The 20,050-nt window shown below is 59.5% G+C and overlaps 1 protein-coding gene across 2 annotated transcripts in view; it reads left to right on the forward strand.

Moving 5' to 3' along the window:
* Positions 1–20,050, forward strand: part of FBLN2 (fibulin 2) — a 78,263-nt gene that overhangs the window by 46,803 nt on the left and 11,410 nt on the right. Inside the window, exons 3-10 of one of the 2 annotated variants that reach the window (XM_069484438.1) lie at positions 2,069–2,180; positions 3,258–3,387; positions 6,964–7,144; positions 10,700–10,909; positions 11,500–11,613; positions 12,245–12,346; positions 14,259–14,399; positions 18,484–18,618. In XM_069484438.1, the coding sequence (XP_069340539.1) occupies positions 2,069–2,180; positions 3,258–3,387; positions 6,964–7,144; positions 10,700–10,909; positions 11,500–11,613; positions 12,245–12,346; positions 14,259–14,399; positions 18,484–18,618 (1,125 nt within the window). The remainder of the gene's footprint in view (positions 1–2,068; positions 2,181–3,257; positions 3,388–6,963; positions 7,145–10,699; positions 10,910–11,499; positions 11,614–12,244; positions 12,347–14,258; positions 14,400–18,483; positions 18,619–20,050) is intronic. The other variant, XM_069484439.1, reaches the window with a different exon arrangement.

Consider the following 20,050-nt stretch of genomic DNA (forward strand, 5'->3'; position numbering starts at 1 on the left):
CGCTGAGATGTGCACCTGGGCCGGCAGGCTCAGAGGTGTTCATTCCACTCCTGCTGGCCCTTGGCAGGTGCGTCCTGCAAGAGCTTCGCTTAGGAATGTCCTTTTCAGACCTCAGGGGCAAATGCTGGGCTAACTATACTCCTCATTTCCTGGTGAAGCTCTGTTACCCTCTTTGCAAGGCCCTCTCTTTTTTATGTATGTATTTGATTCCCTTTTATCCTCTTACTCCCTTCCTGCCTAACACCCCACCCATCATCCACAGTTCTCATCTGTCTAATCTGTGTTGGGTTTTTTGTTTTCATGTGTTCTTGCAAAATATGTATTGTTATTTTGTGTGCAGCATTTTAAATTTGTACAAAGGTTCCTCCCCCCCATGCTGTGTTCCGTGTTCCTCTGTGTTGCTGTATGTCCCTGTGTCCAGTTCTAAGTCGCTGTGTGTCCACATGTCTGGCCCCATGTTGCTGTGTGTCCGTGTGTCCCGCTCGTGTTGCTGTGTGTACATCTAGTCTTTTGTTTCTGATATTTGGAGTCCTCCATGTGGGATGGCCCCCAGTTTTCCTCATGCACTCCCCCAGGGATGGACACCGAGGCTGCCCCCGACCCCCTTCCACCTGTAACCCTGACGTGGGCACCCCTGCACTGGGCGTGTTGCTGGCCAGGGCGGGGGCTTCCCTGGCGTATGCACCGGGGGAGAACTCTGGGTCCTGAGCGGTGCACGTGCTTAGCTGTGTAAGTGGGCCGTGTCCCTCCGTGCTGGCCGCGTCCCTCCGTGCTGGCCGCGTCCCTCCGTGCTGGCCGCACCGGCTTTGCTCCCGCCCCTGGGCACAAGGGTGCCCAGCTGTGCATGGCGTTTTCACTCTTTCGCATTTTTCCGGTTTAATAGACATTTTACCCTGGAGTTCTTTTTTATTGTTTTTACTTTTCAAGAGTTTGTTATATTTTATAGATGGCAATTCCTTGTCCATTTTAGACATTCCAGCAATGCCTCCTAATCTTTCAGCAGTCTATTATGTTTGACCGTTGAGTTCTTTGTTATACAGAAAATTTGAATTTTGAAGTAGTCAGACTCATCACTTTCCTTAACCTAGATTCTGTGCCTCTGAGTTTTAAGAAGTTCTCCGCTAGATGCGACTCTGCCCACCCTTCCCGCTCACAAATACAGGTGCTCTCTGAGCACCCGTGTAGTCCACATGCGACTTCTGCTGTTCTGCATTGTGATTTCACTGCTAATACTCTGCTGTTGACGAGAAGCCTTGCGGATCACAGGAGCAGTTGGCTAACACATATTTTATATGTCATATGTATCACAGACTGTATTCTTGCACTAAAGTAAGGCTAGAGAAAAGAGAATGTTAACAAGAAAATCATAAGGAAGAGGAAATTTATTTAGGATTCATCAAGTGGAGGTAGATCATCGATAGAGGTCTTTGTCCTCGGGGTCTCTGTGTTGAGGAGGCTGAGGAGGCCGAGGAGGCCGAGGAGGGCTGGTCCTGCCGTCCGGGTGGCAGAGGTGGGACAGCCCTGCTGTTCAGGGCTCAGCTGTGTAGTCAACGCTGACTTTCTTCCATTAGCTTTTCCGGATGGTTGTGGATTTCTCTTGCTGCTTTCTTGCCCCGTGTCCTGCCTTGGCGTCTGGGAAGCAGTGCCAGAGCCAGGGTGCATGTGCTGGTTCATTTGGGGCGACTCTCGGGAGAAACTGAGGAGTGAGGGCTGAGAGCCAGAGCTGTGGTCCTCGCACGGGCTGATCCCGTGGGCACTCTGCAGTGGGAACGGCCCCCACAGGGCTGTCCCCTCTGAGACTGCGGCTGGGTGGGCAGCCCCATGCTGGTCCGTTACTGGCTGTGCTCGCCCCAGCCCCAGGCCCCGTGGTGAGGGTGCTCAGCCTCCCGGGCAGTTCTCCAAAGAAGCTGTGAGCAGCCAACATGCACAGCACCAGGGCTGGGTAGGTTTACCTGCCCAGTGAGGCGGTTCTGGACAGGCACCGGTGTCATCTGCTTGGTGACCCTGGACTCCTTGGAACCACACGCCTCCTCTGGGTGGTGACTGTGCCTCGCGTTGCCATCCCCAGGCTCCACCAAGGACCTGATCGAGACGTGCTGTGCAGCGGGACAGCAGTGGGCCATTGACAATGACGAGTGCCTGGAGATCCCCGAGAGCGGCGCTGAGGGCGACGTGTGCAGGTAGGGCGGGCGCCCTGGAGCCGGCAGGGCTGCCCACGCACGCGCCTTCTCCAGATGCTGCTTGCCTCGGACCTCCGCCCTGCTCTCGCAGGGTGAGCATGTGCTTCAGCTGCTGCCAGGTGACTGGATGTGGCTGCTGCGGGCCGTCTGGAGTCCAAGACTGGCCTCCAAAAGGCTGGCCTCTCACTCTCCTCCTCTGTCGCCTGCGCTTGTCGTTTCTTCTGATGCCGGTGTTCGCAGCGAAGGCATTATTCATTCCCATCCCCCCCTTTGCGAGGCGCAGGAGCGATCTCGGTCAGCTGTTCACTCCCCCTTTTTTCCAGGGACACCATCTTATGCAGCCTCCTCATTTTTCCAGACTAGGAGCATGCGGTTCAGAGAGGTGGTGTGACTCACCCACAGCCACACAGCTCACTGGCAGCATGGCTAGGATTAGACCCCATGTTTTCTAATGTCCACCCCATGCTGCCCCCTTTGGAAAAATCTATATTCTAACCATGTCCCTTTCCCTTCCCTTCTGCCGTCCCACCAGTTGGGGCTACTCAGGAGTCAGAGCACGCACCGTCCCGAGCCCTGGGGCTCTGGCTGAGCAGTCCCGGCTCACCACTTCACGGCCAGCAGTTCTGTCACTGGGTAGTCCTTGCTGGGACGCGCCCTCCTCATGTGGGGCTGGACCCTGCTCCGCACGCCCCTGACCTTCCTGTCCTGGCTCTGCCCTCTGTGCTGCCGCCCCAGCAGCCACCTCTGCCCTGGGGTGGCCCCGTGGAGATCGGCAGGCGGTGCCCAGGGCTCTGCAGGCTGCCCTCCTCCAGGCAGACCTCCCAGCCCTTCTGGGATTGGGGGTCCCTATCCTCAGCCCAGGTGGGGAGCTCCGAAGCCAGCCCCTCGTCCTCACAGTCCGGCGGGACCCAGGCCTGAGTCTTCTTGGTTAAGCCAAGAAACGAAACCCACGTGACTCGGCAGGGCTTGTGCCAGCTGTGGCCCCGCACCGGCCTCCGCCGGCTGAGGACCCCGGGCGGGGCTTCCCCGCTGGGAGGCCGGGCGGGGCTGGGGGCTGAGGTGCTCCCTCTGTTGCAGGACAGCCCAGAGGCACTGCTGCGTCTCCTACCTGAAGGAGAAGAGCTGCGTGGCTGGCGTCCTGGGGGCCAAGGAGGGCGAGGCCTGTGGGGCCGAGGACAATGACACCTGCAGCGTCTCCCTGTACAAGGCAAGCCCCACCTGCGGTGTTCACGGGCCGGGGAGGCAGGCTGGCCTGGGCCTGAAGGTCCCTGAGCCCTGAAGGGCTGGGCTCCCCTGCGGGGCTCCTCGTGGGGACTGACACTCACACCTGGCGGGGGGTGTCGGGGGACTCTTCATCTACACAGGAGTCATATCAATTATTATACTGACTGATGAATTCACGGAGCATTTTTTTGAGCTCCAGCGTGTGCCCTGGGCCCCGTTACAGGCATCAGAGCTGCAGCAGTGAGCAACACAGACGACCTTCCTTTCCAGTCAGGGAGCCAGGCGATCAGGACAGCAGTCAGTGTGCGACACGGTGGCAGCTGACCCTGCTGCTGGGGGATGCTAGAGAGGAGGGGGGAGCGTGTCCAGGAGTGCTGGCGTCTCTGCTGACAGGGGCTGGGGATGGCCTCCCGAGAAGGGGACTTTTGTGCAAAGCCCTGGGGGGGTGAGCCCTGTGACATCTGTGGGAGGGTCTGTGGGAGGGTCTGTGGGAGGGTCTGTGGGAGGGTCTGCGGGAGGGTCTGTGGGAGGGTCTGTGGGAACGCCTTCCAGCAGGGGGACAGCGAGCGCAAAGGCCCTTAGAGAAGCTCCTGCTTGGCGCACGTGCCTGGGGTGGAGCCAGCAGCGGGGCTGGAGCAGCCGGAGCTGAGGCCAGAGAGGTGGTGGGCAAAGCCCGTCCCTCGGCGGGAGGTTTGATTCAGAGTGAGGCAGACGCCAGGGAGAGTTCTGAAGGGACATCACCCCCCAGTAGTCGCGGGGACCGGTCGTTGAGCCTGGTTTTCCTGTGTGGGCAGTGGGCCCGGGACAGGGTGGGACCTCACCTGGCAGCACTGGGGCAGAGAGGAGGATGTTCTGAGCAGAGCGGGCAGTGACAGCTAAGGCACAGAGGCAGAAATGTGTGGGAGTGGGGAGTGTGGCCCAGCAGGCCTGGCAGCAGTGGGCACAGGCCGCCCGGAGCCCTTGGCTGGAACATGGAGGACCGTAAATGTTACTCTGAGAACTCCGGTCTCTGAGTGGAGGGTCCACGGGGCCGGGCGGGGTGGGACTTACGGAAGACAGATGGAGTGCTAGAGCTCACGCTGGCCTCTGGGCTGCAAGTTTGGCTGCAAGTCACGGAGAACACCCTAGAGCGTTGGTTTTCTCTCGTGCGCTGGAGGTGGGCAAGCCCGAGGAAGAGGCAGGAGCGGCCCCTTGGTCGTGCAGGTGGCAGCTGTCTGTGGCTCTGCCCTCCTGAGCTGCTGCCTTGTGGTCCCAGACGGCCACTCAAGTCCCGGGCAGGGGCAGGAGGAGGGCACAGGAGAGCTTCCCTTCTTGTAAATTATTTTTGATCCTGGCAAAATACACAGGATATAGAATTGATGGTCTTAACCATTTTCAGGTGTGTCATTCCGCGGCGCTAGCGCATTCACACTGTTGCACAGCCGTCTCCACCGCCCGCCTCGGGGCTTACGCAGCTTCCCAGACTGGACTGTGTCCCCATCACTCCCTCCTGCCCCTGGCCCTGCTGACTGCCATCCTACTTTCTGTCTTCATGAGTGTGACTTCTTTAGGGACCTCATTTAAATGGATCTGTACAGTATTTGCCCTTTTGTGCTTAGCAAAATGTCCTCAAGGTTCTTCCATGTTGTAGCGTGTGTCAGAATTTCCTTTCTTTTTAAGGCTGAATAACATTCCGTTGTGTGGATAGACCCCATTTATCCATTCGTCCGTCGTGGGCGCTGGATTCCTTTCGCTGGCTTTTGTGAATGATGCCGCTGTGACCCTGGCCCTTCTTCAGGGACGACTGTGCTTCTGCCTAGGCCTCACTGGCTAGAGCTGAGTGTGGCAGCCGCGCCTGGCCGCAGGCAGACTGGGAAGGGTGGTCTTTCTGGGAGGTCCGGTGCCGCACTGAACAGGAGGAGGAGGGCGGGCAGTCTGGGTCGAGAGCTGTGCGGCTGTGCAGGCTGCGGGCAAACGAGGGCAGCACAGTCTCAGCAGCCGTCGCAGAAGGGGCTCATCCCGACTGCAGGGGGGGGAAGGAGTTGAGGAAGCCCACCTGTCAAGCCCGGGTGATGGTGACAGAGACCTCTGCGTGGTGGCAGCATTTGGGGGAGAATTTTGACCTCAATTTTTGTCATGTTAAGGTCAATTTTTCCTAAAAACAGCTGGTATTGGTGAGGGGACCTTGTTGACAGGCCAGTTTAGAGTCCCCTGTCTTCCTTACTGTTTGACCCTGGCCAGGTCTCTTTTTTGAGCCTCAGCTTCTCCGTCTGTAAGGAGGAATAATAGTCCACGTCTTATGGGTGGCTGTGAGGGTCAGAGATCATACAAACTAAGTATTTTTAAAGTATGTGGTGGCCTTCAACAAGTGGAAGTGTTGAGCGTCGAGAGATGCAAACCTAGAGAGTCAGTCAGCTGTTGCTCAGTAACGGCATCTGAAACTTGGTGGCTTACTTCTGGCTTAGCGCATGAATCTGTGGTCAGCTGAGTGAGCACTTCTGACGTGGGCCATGCTCAACTGACCCTGGCTGGGCTTACGTGGCCGCTGTCAGCCGATGGCTCCACTGGGGCTGGACCGTCTAGGATAGCATCGTGTGGGATGACTCGTGTCTGCTCCCTGCAGTCTCTCGGCCCTGGCAGTGAGCATGGGCTTGTTCAGTTAGTGGCTGTGCAGGGCTCCAAGAAACGAAATGGAAGCATTCAAGGCCTTTTAAGGCCCAGGCTAAAAACTGGCACGCTGCTGTGTCTCTCATTCTATTGGCCAAAACGAGTCACGAGGCACAGCTAAGAGGTTGGAAATGCACTCGCTGTCTTAATAGGGGCAGCCGCGATATCAAGTCGGTCAGTATCAACCGCAATATGGTTGCAAAGGTAGTGAACACAGAGAAGAGTGAATAATTGGGGCCATTATTGCAACCAGTCTACCACCGTATTTTAAAATAATTACACAAAATTTATTTTTGCAGATATGCAGTCTGGGATGGATAGATTTACATCTTCCAAGACCCAGGCTTCCATTCTTCTGTTTAATCATCTTTCGCTTGTAGCTTCCATCTTCAGGGTCTGTTCATGCCCCAAGATGGCTGCCAAAGCTCCAGTCATTACCTACATACTCCAAGGAGGAGGGGGGAGAGCAGAAAGGGTGTACTTCCAAGTAGCGTCAGCTCCAGTTAAAAGCTCTCCTGAGAGCTCCACCTAGCGGATCTATCTCTAATTGCAAGGGCCCCTGGGAAATGCTGTCTTTTCCAATTGGGGTCTGCAGTAAAGATGAGGGGGAAATGGGTGTGGCTGGGGGTTAATTTATAGTTTCTTCCCCAGAAGGCCATTTATTTATTATTTATTTAAAAAAACTTACGTTGACCCTACCCTGTGCCAGACCTGGGAAATGGAGGCAGACAACCCCTCTGCCCCAGGAGAGCACAGACGCTGGCAAAAGGAACAAGATAATGGTTAACTTATCCCCATTTATCAGCCCCTTCCCTGAGCCTGGCCCCAGGCTGTGCCCTGGGGACCCTGCCTGAGTCGCACAGGCTCTGAGGGGCCAGAGGGTGGGCGGTGATGGCCGTGTCTCTCTTTCCAGCAATGCTGTGACTGCTGTGGCCTGGGCCTCCGCGTGCGGGCTGAGGGCCAGTCGTGCGAGTCCAACCCCAACCTGGGCTACCCCTGCAACCATGTCATGCTCTCCTGCTGTGAGGGCGAGGAGCCCCTCATTGTGCCTGAGGTCCGCCGGCCTCCGGAGCCCGAAGCTGCACCACGGAGAGGTGGGTGCTGCCCCTCCCTGGCTGGGCATATGGCGCCAAGGCTGGGTGACCTCTGGCCTTCTGTGAGGACCCTGTCGTCATCTGTGGCTTGAGGAACAGTGTTCTGTGGTCTCTGCCCCATTATTTACAAGATGGTGATCTCATTCAGTTTCCTATGTACCATCCACTCCGCCCACGTGACCACCAACTGCTGCCCATCAGCCCTCCACTGTCCACCCACACATCCAGGCATCTTCTTCCCCATCTGCTTTTTATCCACCCATCCATCCATTTCACCCACTGCCTACCTTCAGTCCTCTTTTCTCTCTCCATCCATTCATCTAGCCACTCATTCATTCATCCCCATCCATCTATCATCTGTCCATCCATCCATCCATCCATCTATCCTTCCATCCATCCACCTACCTACCCACTCATCTACCTATTCACTCATCCATCCATCCATTCATCTGTTTATCCATTTATCCATCCATCGTCCACCTACCCATCCATCCATCCATCCATCCACCTACCTACCTACCCACTGATCCACCCATTCACTCACTCGTCCATCCATTTATCCATCTATCCATCCATCCATCCACCCACCCACCCACCTACCCTCTCATTCACCTGTTCACTCATCCATCCATCCATCCTTCATCTTTCCATCTGCTCATGTATTCACTCACAAGCCCAGCCAGCAAGCTTTTCACTCATCCACTCACTCACCCTTCCTTCTGTCCGTCCATCCTCCATCCCTCTCACCTGTGCCATTCTTGTTTCCCCAGGGTGCAGTCTAACCATGTGCAGAGATCGCATTAATAAGCATTTCCTCTAATTGCCTGAAGATCCCCTTTAGGCGGAACTGTCTTTTTATCTCTGTCTTCCTTGTGCCTGGCCCAGAAGAGTCACTAACAGATGACTGAATAATTCAGTGAATGATGGGTTTGCTTGGTGGCTACCCCTTCACCGCCAGACCCTGAGCCCTTCCAGGGCTGACCAGGCTGTGGCCTCTCTGTGCCACTGCCCAGAGCCTGTCCCTGAGCAGCCATAGGCAGTGTGGGGGGGAACTGGAGCCCCACTGAGCCTTTGGTGTCAGTGCGGAACCCGGAGTCTGAGTCAGCTTGGGCCACATTCTGGAGCTTCCAGCCCTTAGCGTCCCTGGTGTCTCCTCCCTCTTCTTCCCTTCTTGTACTGTGGCCACTGTTCCAGCTGCCATGTCTAGTGCCTATCCCCTTGGCCAGGACTATCTTCTGGGCCTGTGGCCATCAGCCTTCTCTGTGCCCAGTGAGCCTGCAGGAGCCCGACAAGGGCATCCCAGTGAGCCAGTAAGTGTCCTTTGTGCAGATGGGCCTCGGCAGCCCTGGGCTCGTGCAGTGAATGCCCTGGCAGGCTACCTTTGTGGGTGTCCACACGTTCCGCCTTGACTGGCTGGGGCAAGATGCTCAGGAGGGTTCCAGAACCACCAGCCCAGTTTTTCTCTCTGTTCCTGTGGACCATCTGGGCCCCTGTGGGTCTGTCCTGGGCCCTTCGTGGAATGGGAGTTAAAGCCAGAGGCAGTCCTAGAATTAAGGTTAAACTCATGGCCTCTGGAGTCAGGCAGACCTGGTTGGAAGCCCAGCTCCTCCACTTACCAGGGGGACATCACAGCCCTTCTCTGAGCCATCACTGTTGCATCTGTCAAAGGAGGTCGTACTCCTCACCACGTTCAGTGTGAGGATGAACGGCGTGATGCTTGCCAAGGGCTACGGCAGTGCCTGGCAGAGCACTCAGCCACGTTTAGCAGGTTGGAGGAGTGAGCCGAAGCCCAGAGAGGGCAGGACCTTACCCCAGGCACCCACCAGCTCTTCGGCACAGCCAGGACTGGACACCTGGACTCTGATGCCTCCCATTTCTGCCCTGGGCTTCCTGCTGCCCTGAGTTTGACCCAGACCTAGTCAGCCTTGGCTCGAGTCAACCCAGGTCTCTGTCACTTTAATGCAAGATGGCAGGAATCTCACCTGTCCACAGGCTATGGGCCGAGGAACCCGTAGGGGAGGAGCTCACACCCTGTGGGGTACAGATGGGGGAGCAGGTACCTGGATCTCACCTCAGGGCGGGGCAGGGGTGCGTGTGTGGAGGTTGGACCAGGCAAGGGCAGATTAACCAAGACAGATGGGCCGACCAGCCTCACCACCCCAGTGTGGTACAGTGGCCAAGTCCAGCCCAAGGAAGTGCTGCTTGCTGAGGTTGGCCTAAGGGGGCTGGCTGAGTACTAGTGTGAAGGCCAGGTTAGTACCCAGAAGAGTCTGGTTCAAGGTAGGATTTAGGAGAAAGTCTGGCTTCAGGGGTCAAAGGGTAGGAGGACGGGCAGGGTCCAGAGCCTGAGATACATGTCCCCGCTCCTGTGAGGAATGCACTGAGGAGGGTAAGCCGAGCCTGAGCCCTGGAGTTGCTGCCCAGCCTGCAGCGTGCTTAGCGTGGCCCTGGGCCCAACTCCGTCCGCTGCCCACCGGCAGTGCTGTGTCTCTGTCGGGCCAGACTGCTGGCCATCACTGCCCTGCCTGCAGGCGCCAGCCAGGGCTGATTGTGCTGCAGCTTAGTGTAAACACCCTCCATATGAAACACGTTCCTCAGACGTGACTTCATGCAGCTGCTCTCTCAGGGGGCTCAGCTGCCTGGGTTTGGTGGGAAGAGCGGAGGCCCTGGGCTGGCACGGAGCTTGGGGGACTGTGGCCTCCCCCTGAAATCCTGGTTGTGTGCTTTTCCCATCCTGCTGTACAGAGAGCTTCCCAAGGCGGCTCAGCCTCAGGAGCCTTCTCTCCCACTCTCACCTGCTCCCCGCTGCAGCCCTGGGAGGCGAGTTTATCCCAGAATCTGGAGGCACAGAGAGACCTAGTGCTGTCCAAGGCCACCCAGCCAGGGACCCAGGCTGGCGTTCAGATCTCATCAGATGGAACCCAGGTTTGGGGCCCTTCCTGTTGCTAGCGAAGGTCCTCCCTGATGTCACTGAGGTCAGGGGTCTGAATCCAGTTTCACACTTTAGCAAGAGCTTCCTTGTGGGCCTGTCCCTGTCCTATTGCAGGGGACTCAGTGAGGAAGACTTGGACCCAGCTCTGGTGGGTTGACTCTTAGTGCTGGAAGACTATTCATTCATTCACCCATCCATCCATCCATTCATCTGCCCATCCATCTAGCCACTTGTCAGTCTGTCCATTCATCTGTTTGTCTATCCATCTTCTCACCCTCTGATCCACCTACCATCTGTCCACCCATCTGTCCACCCATCCGTCCATCCATCCACCCATCCATCCGTCCATCCGTCCATCCATCCACCCATCCACCCATCCACCCATCCATCTGTCCATTCATCCACCCATCTGCCCATCCATCCGTCCATCCATCCATGAATCCATCCACCCATCCACCCATCTATCCGTCCATCCGTCCAGCCATCCAGCCATCCAGCTATTTTTTCTCTCTCCTGGGTGCACAGGGGTCCTCATGAGGACCTGTACTGGTTTCCCAAAGCCTGTGGTCTCAGCCACACACTTGGGCCCCGTCGGCCGTCTTGAGTGCTAACCCCTGCCGTAGTTTCAGAGGCAGAGGTGGCAGCCCGAGAGGCCCTTTCGCTGGGCACGGAGGCCGAGCTGCCCAACAGCCTGCCAGGCGATGACCAGGATGAGTGCCTGCTCCTCCCGGGGGAGCTGTGCCAGCACCTCTGCATCAACACCGTGGGCTCTTACCGTTGTGCCTGCTTTCCTGGCTTCTCGCTGCAGGATGATGGCCGCACCTGCCGCCCAGGTAAGCGCCCTGATGGCAGGGGCTCTGGGCAAGGCTGATCTTGCCCATGCAGCATGGCATTCCTTGGGTGTGTACCGTGGGGTCTGTCACCTCCTGCCACACCACCCGTTGGAACCTGCAGGAGCCAGAGGCCGCTGGCTTTGGGGATTTGTGAAGCTGGGCAGATAGGCTTCCCTCCCGTAGCTACATCTGCAGGGACTGGGCCCCAGTGCCCCGCCATAGATTTGAGCTCAGGGGTGGGCTCAGGCCACAGAGGCTCTCTCCAAACCCTGGCTGTGTCCCCAGTGCTGGGCCAGTGGTGGTCCAGAAGGGCTTTTGCCCAGCCAGCTGTCCAGGGATTGATTTGCTTTCAGTCTAGACATGCTTCTCCTCTTTCCCCTCTCCTTCCTGGCTCCTTTCCCTCCACTCTCTCTGCCCTGAGTAGCGGAGGTTGATCTTGCCCGAGGTGTATCTGCACGGGAGCCTCAGTTTCCTCTCCTGTTAAATGAGGTGGGGGATGGAATGGTGTGAGAAGGGCTGGTGCCTGTTAGTGCCTGAGGCCTGGCTGAAGCTATGAGGCCTCCCCCTCCCGTCTGCTCTGCCCATGACAGACCGTGACCCCTCACAGCCGGAGGCCACACGGGAGCCTGAACTGAGGTCAGAATTTGCCCAAGTGGCCCCCAACACCATCCCGCTGCCACTGCCGCAGCCCAACACCTGCAAAGGTAAGCAGAGGGGTGGTGTCCCCGGACAGGGCCCCAGGCAGGGGCTGAGCTCTGCAGCGCAGGGAGGGGCAGGATGGCCCCTGCCGAACGGGGTGCTTCTGCTTTGGGGGTTGGGGGGCTCGCCTGCCTGAGGTTGAGTGAGGAGCCGAGGACGTAGCTGAGGAAGCGGGTTGGGGCTGTGTGTGTCCCCAGGCGAGCCAGTTAGCTGCTTTTTGCCTCTGTTCCTGTCAAATCGAGATAATCAAATCCTTGTTTGCTGAGCAGTCATGGAGGCTTCGTTCAGCAATGCCTGGAAAGTTCTTTTCCTCATTCTTCTCCCCTCGTCCCATTGTCTTTCTCTTTTCCTGCCTCCCTGCCTTCTTTCTCTTCCTCCTGCTCCGTCCCATGCCCACTGTTGTTACTGTCACTTGAGGGACGAGTTTGGTTCTGAGTAGTGGCGGAAGCAGGCCCAGAACATCGTCCCCGCCACCAGCTGGCCTTGGAGCCGCCACGCTGGCCGAAGCTGTGGAAGGCGCAGGAGTGGGCTTCCTCGCCTCCGGGCGTCTGACCCCTAGGTCGGAGCTGGGGGCACGAGCCGGCGAGGGCTGAGGCCACGACCTGGGGTCCCTGACTGGTGTGTGGTTTCCTCCAGACAACGGGCCCTGCAAGCAGGTGTGCAGCGTCATTGGGGGCTCGGCCGCCTGCTCCTGCTTTCCTGGCTACGCCATCATGGCGGACGGTGTGTCCTGCGAAGGTGAGTACTTGGGGGCTGTCCTGCCTGTGCCAACTGGAGTTGGCCTGTGATGAGGGCCGCCCCGGCGGGGTGCTGGCTAGGACCCGGCGCTTGCTGAGTTCCTGAGGGAGCAGATTCGGCCGCTGTGAGGAAGGCCCCACAGAGCGGCTGAGACGTTGCTCCGTCCCAGGTCGCCGTGCCGTGTGCATGTGTGCTCCAGGGCGGCCCACGGAGCTGCTGCGGAAGGTCCAGGGGCCCCGGCGCCTTCCGTCTGGTTGCTCTGCCGTGTCCTGGAGCAGCGGTTCTCAAACCTGAGCGGGCATCCGAGGCCACCTGGAGGCCTGGTTACAGCAGGGAGTCCCGCTGGATCCCCAGAGCTCCTGATCCAGTGGGTCTGGGGTGGGGCCTGAGACGAGGTCCCCGGTGGTGTTGATGCTGCTGGTCCGCGGACCACCTCGACTCACCCTGCCCTTGGGGTGCGTGTCGTGGTCACTGTGGCCGAAGCTGGCTTGCGGCTGCTGGTCCACGTTCCAGCCCTAAGTGGAGAGACGCGAAGAGGGAAGTGGTGCCTGACTGTTTCAAGGGCAGCACCCAGGAGTGTCCCCAGTGGGCAGCGGGAGGGAGGCTGGACAGGCACCTTGGCTGGGTCTGTCATGAAAACCAGGCAGGGGGAGTGGACGCTGGTGATGATGAGCCGCCTCCGCCGTCCACTCAGAGCTCGTCCCTCGTGCCTGCAGCCCTGCCTCCGCCCGGGTCGTACGGCAGCGGGCCCTGTGGGCAGGACTGCCCTGCGGCAGAATGGGGACATCGATCCCACACCCATGGGGTCGGCTCCCACAGGGAATGTCGTCTGAAGAGCAAACCCCTCTGGACTCCGCCCCCTCGTACCTGGAGGCAGTACAGACAGCGTTCAGGGAGTCTAGCAAACGCGTCAGTTAAAGGTCAAGTTCAGGAAGTGAGACCGGGTGGCTGTCTGGGGGTAGCAGAGGCAAGTCTGTCTGGGAGAGTGCCCACATCCCTCCCAGAAGCTGAAGTCCCCTGTCCAGCCCACCTGAGACCGTGTGGATGTGGGCGGGGCCCAGAGAGCACAGCTCGGGAGCCGCAGGCCTCGCTCTCAGTGGCGGCCGGTCTCAGGGCTTGCGTCCTCTGTTTTCCCTCCGCCCCATCTCCTGGGCCCTGAAGACGAGAGGCGCGAACCTTTCCTGGATCAGGACGCTTTCGAGCCCAGGCCCGTGAGGCGCCTCTGCCTCTCTGGGCCTCCTGCCCTCCCCCGGAGGGCCCCCGGCAGTGACCGCCGTGGGGTCCAGGCCAGAGGCTGCACACGGCGTTCGGAGGGGCAGCCTGCTCTGCGGAGGAATCTTGCCGGGCCCCGCTGTGTATAAAGTAATCAAATGAGTTACCAACCATGACAAGCTAAAGAATTTTAAAAACATTTCCAGATTTTGCGTTTCTCTTAAAACTTGTAAAACTGCCTATGAGGGGCCCACGCCACTATCCCCCTTTGGACAGAGCACAGGCCCTGCAGTGCCCTTAGAGCCCCCCTTGGCCCTTTTCCGGTTTACGTTCCTGGCCTGGCCCCCTGAACACCTGAGTTTGTACCGCCTCCATCGGGGTGTTTCCCTTGGCTGCCTGTGGACGTGGGCACGTACAGTGTGCGGGGAAGACGGCCTCCGGCCCCACCCTGCTGTGTGACCGTGAGCAGGCTGCGCACCCTCTCTGAGTCTCACCTCCCCACCTGGCCTGCCGGGGCAGTGGGACCCGGCTCTGCACACTGAGACTTGGGCCCAAGGTCCCGCTGTCCCACAGACGGGCTGGGAGGCCCCGGGCAGGCCCTGCCTCTCTCGGGGTCTCGGCGTCCCCCTCACTGGATGCTCTGTGGCAGGCCACGTCCCTCTAATGGCCCTTCTGTTTTTCCTTCCTCGGCTGCCACTAGACCGAGACGAGTGCCTAATGGGTGCTCACGATTGTAGCCGGCGACAGTTCTGTGTGAACACCCTGGGATCCTTCTACTGTGTCAACCACACAGTGCTCTGTGCCGAGGGCTTTATCCTCAACGCACACAGGAAGTGCGTGGGTAAGCCAGAGCCCCCGCCTGCTGCCCACCGTCACGGCTCTCTGCTCTGCTCCACGCCAAGCCTGCCACACTGCGGCCACATGCTAAAGGGCCTGCCCTTTGCATGTGAGCGCTCAGCACAGCTGGCACCCCCGTGCTCCTTGTCATGCCCTCCTGTCCTCGTGTCCTGTCCCACTTGTCTGCCACCTCCACTGGGAAGCTGCTTTCCCTGGGGACGTGCTTGTGAGTCAGGAAGCTCAGAACGTGTGCCCTGGTGGGTCACTGACCCCTCCTGGGCCATAGGAAAACAAGGAGGTCAGATGTGCTGGCAGCAGGGTGATGTGTGGGGGGGTCTGGAGGCAGGAGGCCTGGACTCCCAGCAGGAACCCCCCCCAACTCCCAGCAGGACACCCCGTTCCGCTGGACTCCCAGCAGGACCCCCCCCACCACCCCCGGGAGCCTAGCCATGGTTTCCTCGTCTGTAACAAGGAGGCTGTTGATCCTCCTTTGCGGGTTAGGGGGTGTGTGAACAGTGCACACAGAGCCTGGGGCACGCTGAGCATGTCAGCTCAGCCGCTTAGATTGTCTTTAGATGCATCCAGAGTCACCTCCAGAGACAAACGGACACGCCTTGCCCCGCACTTGACATTCATTTGTTGTGTGACCCTGCGCTGTGGGGCTCTCCTCGCTGAGCCTGTTTCTGCCCCTGTAACTGCAGGGCTGGAGGACGAGGCAAGGGCTTGTACCCAGCGCCCTGGCCTGCACGTGGCCCGGGCCAGTGCCTGGTCATATCCTCCCCTCCTGTCTCTCAGTGCCCGTGTGGGCCAGGGGCTGGGGCTCCAGGAGTGCTCTGCGGGCACCAGGAGGGTGGACTAGGCGCAGTCACGTGTCTGGAGCATCTGATGTTCTCACGGAGGAGACAGGAGTCCTGGCCTCCGCCCTCTCAAGGTCCCCGGTGGAGAGAGACTCAGAGTAGCAGGGACTTGCGGCAGACTGTGGTAAATGCTGCGACAGAGAGACACAGGCAGAGAGAGAGGACATCCCAGCTGGTGGCCTTTGGATGCACTTTCTGGAGAAGGTGGCGTTGCACTCATCTCCAAGGACAGACAGGGCTGGGAAGCCAGGAAGGGCACACTGGGTGGAAGGCCAGCTCGAACAAGGCGTGGAGGTAGGGACAGTACAGAGCGCATTCAGGGCACGTGACCAGGGCCCCATCTGTCTTCTCTGTGCTTGGGGACCATGTCCGGGATGGACATGTCCCCTTCCTCACCCTCCGCTGCTGGGCAGATGGGCCTGTGGTGCTGGGCTGAGTGGCCGCTGCGGACATGTTTGCCCGGGCCTGCGGCCGTGGGCACAGCATGAGCCTCTGAGCCTGCTTGCCAGGGACTGGGCAGCTCTTCCCGACCGGGGCGGGTCTGTGTGTGTGTGTGTGTGTGTGTGTGTGTGTGTCTGGGAAGGCGGATCCCGCCAGGCCCGCGAGACCCCTCCCAGAACGCCCTTCCCTCTCGCCGTGCCTGAGTGTGTAGGCTCCCTGGGTGCCTGGAGTGAAAACCTCGTGCTGAAAGGGGTCCTCAGGCAGCTGGAAAGCGGGTTGTAGGGACGAAAGAGCAAGGGCACATTCCATTCCGCAAAGTTTATGTGCTCACGTAAGGACTCCTGCACCCACCCCCCCTTACTCATCCCACGCGCACTCACCGGGGCCTCCTCTTCAGCCTCCCGCTCCGCCTGCTCACGCGTCCATTTCATCATCCGTTAGCCCCTGCAAACATCTGGTGTGTGTGTCTGCTCCGTGCGTGTCTATGGACCCAGGCAGGTGGCCCGGCAGGCCAGGCCTGTGCTAGGATGGACTCCTGGCTCTTCGCTGTCTCGTCATAACACCTTAAACGAGTCAGCTGAACTCCCCGAGCTTCAGCTTCCTCGTCTGCAGATGAGATGACGGCACCCGCCTCAAAGGGTCATTGTGGAGACTCAGTGCCTTAGTCCACGTAAAGAACTTGCTAGTCTTTCGATGTTGGTATTGTGATTCCACAGGCGTGTTGCGTGGAGGCCACCTGCAGAGATGGTGAGCTCCCTGTCACTGGAGGTACTGACCTCTGCCGGGGACTCCTGTGCTCTGCCGTTTGCCTTTTGTGCCCTGCACTTTGAGGACCAGCTTAGGCGCAGAGAAGAGTGCCCAGGTGTGCCGGCTGCAGGAAGATGGGAGGGAAGCCCCCGACTGAGGCCCGCCTGGCAGTAGGCTGTAGCGGTGCTTGGACGGTGGGGAGGGCACCTGTTTGACTTTGGTTCAGTCACATCGCTCTGGGACGCCTATTTCCTCACCTGTGAAATGGGGCTGTCCTTCCCTGCACAGCAGGATGGTGCCCTAAACACTGCCCGACCCTAGCGAGCCTCAGTCAGTGCTGGCTGCTGCACCCGTTCCCGCTATTCCTCCAGGATGTGGGAGGCTCCTGGGCCATGGCGTTGCTGGCTCCTGGGAACGGTCTCCCTCTATTAATCCAGCCTGGAAATGCCAAATCTTTGTCTTGCTCAGCCGAGCCTTCCTTGGGAGCCGCTGGCCCGGCGCTCTCCCCTTCCTTCCTCCCCAGCCCTGCCCAAACCCAGGTCTGCCTGGCCTGTGTGCCATTTGCTTCTTTCCCTATGGCCTTGCCCCCACCTCTCCACCAGACCGCTGGTTGTCCTTGGAGGTTCAGCTCAAATGTCACGGGTCTCGAGAAGCAAATCTGATGGTCCAGGACCAGAGGGGATAGTTCTCTGCCCTGAGCATCCCCTCCCACCTGCCTGTCCTGCCCTTGAGGGCTGGGACTGGGGCTGGCACGGCCACTTGGCCGCAGGAGGCTGGCACAGCGTACGTGCAGTGAACGGATGAGCAGGGGAAGGATGAACCTCCCCTGCCAGAGGGAGCACCGGGGGCGGGACTGGCTCTTTCCTCCACACCTTCTCAGTCCTGGCCCTGGGCAGGTTTGGGGTTGGTGACATCCGTGGTTCTCCTCCAGCGTCCCTGCTGCTCTTTCCCCCTCTCCTTTGCTGGCTTCTGTCTTCCCCAGCTGCCTGTCCCTGGAGTTTCCCGGGAGTGGGTCTCCTGTGCCCTCTCCCCCAGGTGTCCTCAGCCACCTTGACCGCTGCTCTCGGACCCCTGTGTGAACTCAGAGGTGTGTCTCCTCTTGACTCTAAAACGTACATGGCCAGGAGAGCTCCCTGCCTTCCCTGCAGACCTGCTCCTTCACGCTGCCCCGTCCCAGCTGCTGGCTCTGCCTCCTGTCCGGCTGCTTGGCCGAAAGCTCCGGCTCCTCTTTCTCTCTCACCTTCATCTCATCCATCAGTGGATCTGCGGGTTCTGCCTGCACAATACTTCCAGAACACGACCGCTTCTCGCCACCTCCACGGATGGTGGTCTGCATCCCCAAATTTCCTGCCTGGATCCTCACCCCAGAGTGTATTCCCCACCCCCGCCAGGGCACCCTGCTCAAAGTAAGTCAGACCAGTGCCTCCTCTGCTTAGAACCCTTTTTGGCTCCCACTGTCCCTCCCGCTCACTCTCTTCTCCTTTCTCTCCCCTGTAGCCACACTTGCCTCCCAGCTGGCCTTGCGCCTGCCTGGCAGGCTTCCTTCTCAGGGCCCTCGAATCCCTGTCCCCATGGCCTGGACTATCTTCGTGGCTCGTTCTGTCACCTCTTCAGCCTTGCTCAAATGTCCTCTTCTCTGAGAATCTACTTTAAAATTGGACACACGCCACTGCCCCTGGGCCATTCTCCTTCCTCCTGCTCGGTCTCATCCACAGCAGCCGTGACGGCCCACTTGCGTTTGTTTATGTATCTGCCTGTCATGCCTCCTCCCCTGCGGGTCTGCACCACAGGAGCAGGGATTCCTGTCTGTCTTGTTCACTGGGGTATCCCGCTCCCAAGAACAGTGCTTGGTGCATAGCGGGTGCTCCATAGATCTTTGTTGAATGAAGGGATGTGGATAAGGGGACATCAGCCCCATCTCTGGATGGTGAGCGCCTTGTTGGCAGGGCGGCGCCCCCCTGTTGGTGGCTGGAGGTCCCATGGCTGCACTCAGCCGCTGTCCCTAGAGCATCTCGCAGGCTCTGACCGCCTCTCTCCCCGCAGACATCAACGAGTGTGTGACGGACCTGCATACGTGCAGCCGGGCGGAGCACTGCGTGAACACTCTAGGCTCCTTCCACTGCTACAAGGCACTCACCTGTGAGCCGGGCTATGCCCTCAAGGATGGCCAGTGCGAAGGTGAGAGGGGCCCCTGGAGGCCCGGCCCCGCCCTAGCCTGGCCCCACCCCGCCCAGGGCCACGCCCTGCCCCAGCATTGCCCCACCCTAGCGTGGCCCCACCCCACCTGGCCCCCGCCCAGAGACCCACCCTAGCCTGGCCCCACCGTGCCCAGGGCCCCGCCCAGAGCCCCGCCCTAGCGTGGCCCCACCCCACCCAGGGCCACGCCCTGCCCCAGCATTGCCCCACCCTAGCCTGGCCCCACCCCGCCCAGGGCCCCGCCCAGAGCCCCGCCCTAGCGTGGCCCCACCCCACCCAGGGCCACGCCCTGCCCCAGCATTGCCCCACCCTAGCCTGGCCCCACCCCACCCAGGGCCACGCCCTGCCCCAGCATTGCCCCACCCTAGCCTGGCCCCACCCCACCCAGGGCTACACCCTGCCCCAGCATTGCCCCGCCCTAGCCTGGCCCCACCCCACCCAGGGCCACGCCCTGCCCCAGCATTGCACCACCCTAGCGTGGTCCTGCCCAGGCTCTGGTCAGCCCAGAGCCATCTCCCTTCCGGCAAACTCCCATCAGTGAGGTTTACAGCAGGTGGGAAGACTCCGCAGATGGTGTTTGGGACAGAAGAGGGGTACTCCGTGGCTGGGCAGGGGGACACCAGGGTCTGCCCAAGCTTTGCTGTCACTTGCTGGTGTTTGGGTGCCAGTTATTCCCCTCCCGTGGCTCGGTCTCCCTGTTTGTGCATTGGGTTGGAGTGCCACGGAAGGGTCACTCTGTCCCTTTCCCTGGATAATTCTGGCCTAAGAAGAGGGAGAATTGTTATTCAACTTTTTCAACAAATACTTCCTGAGCTGCTTTTGTGTGCCCGGCAGGGTTCTCGGTACCGGGCACCCAGAGCGGGTATTAGGCCCCTTCTCTGGCCTGGTGGTGGCGGATGGGGCACACACATGCCAACGGGCAGATGCAGATGGCTGTGGGTTGGGTGCTCCTGTGGGTGGGGGGTCCAAGGAGGCCCCCGGAGGAAGTGAGGTCAGAGTTGAGACCTAAGTGACTAACAAGAAGCTTCTGGGAAGGTGTTCCAGGCAGAGGGAACAGCAAGTGTGGAGGCCCACTGGGCCTGGGGAGGAAGGGTCTTGGCATGTTCCAGAAACAGAGAGGTCTCAAAGATTGGAGCCTTCCTGCCCCCAGTGCCACCTCCCTAATGGTGTTGACCCCTGGCCTTACCTGAGGGATTTAAGCACTTGTCCTCATTTATCTCTGCCCCCGGCAAGCGTGGGCAGCAGCTAACAGATCAGGCTCGGCAGCCAGATCACCTGGGTTCTGGTCCCAGCCCAACACTCCTTAGCTGTGGAATCCTGTCTGTGCCTCAGTTTCCACATTTGTAAGATGGGGCCAGTCACAGCATCCACTTCCTAGCGTGGCTGTGAGGATTATGTAAATAAGTATGTCTCA

The sequence above is a fragment of the Eulemur rufifrons genome, chromosome 10 (genome assembly GCF_041146395.1).
Source record: "Eulemur rufifrons isolate Redbay chromosome 10, OSU_ERuf_1, whole genome shotgun sequence".
Lineage (NCBI taxonomy): Eukaryota > Metazoa > Chordata > Mammalia > Primates > Lemuridae > Eulemur > Eulemur rufifrons.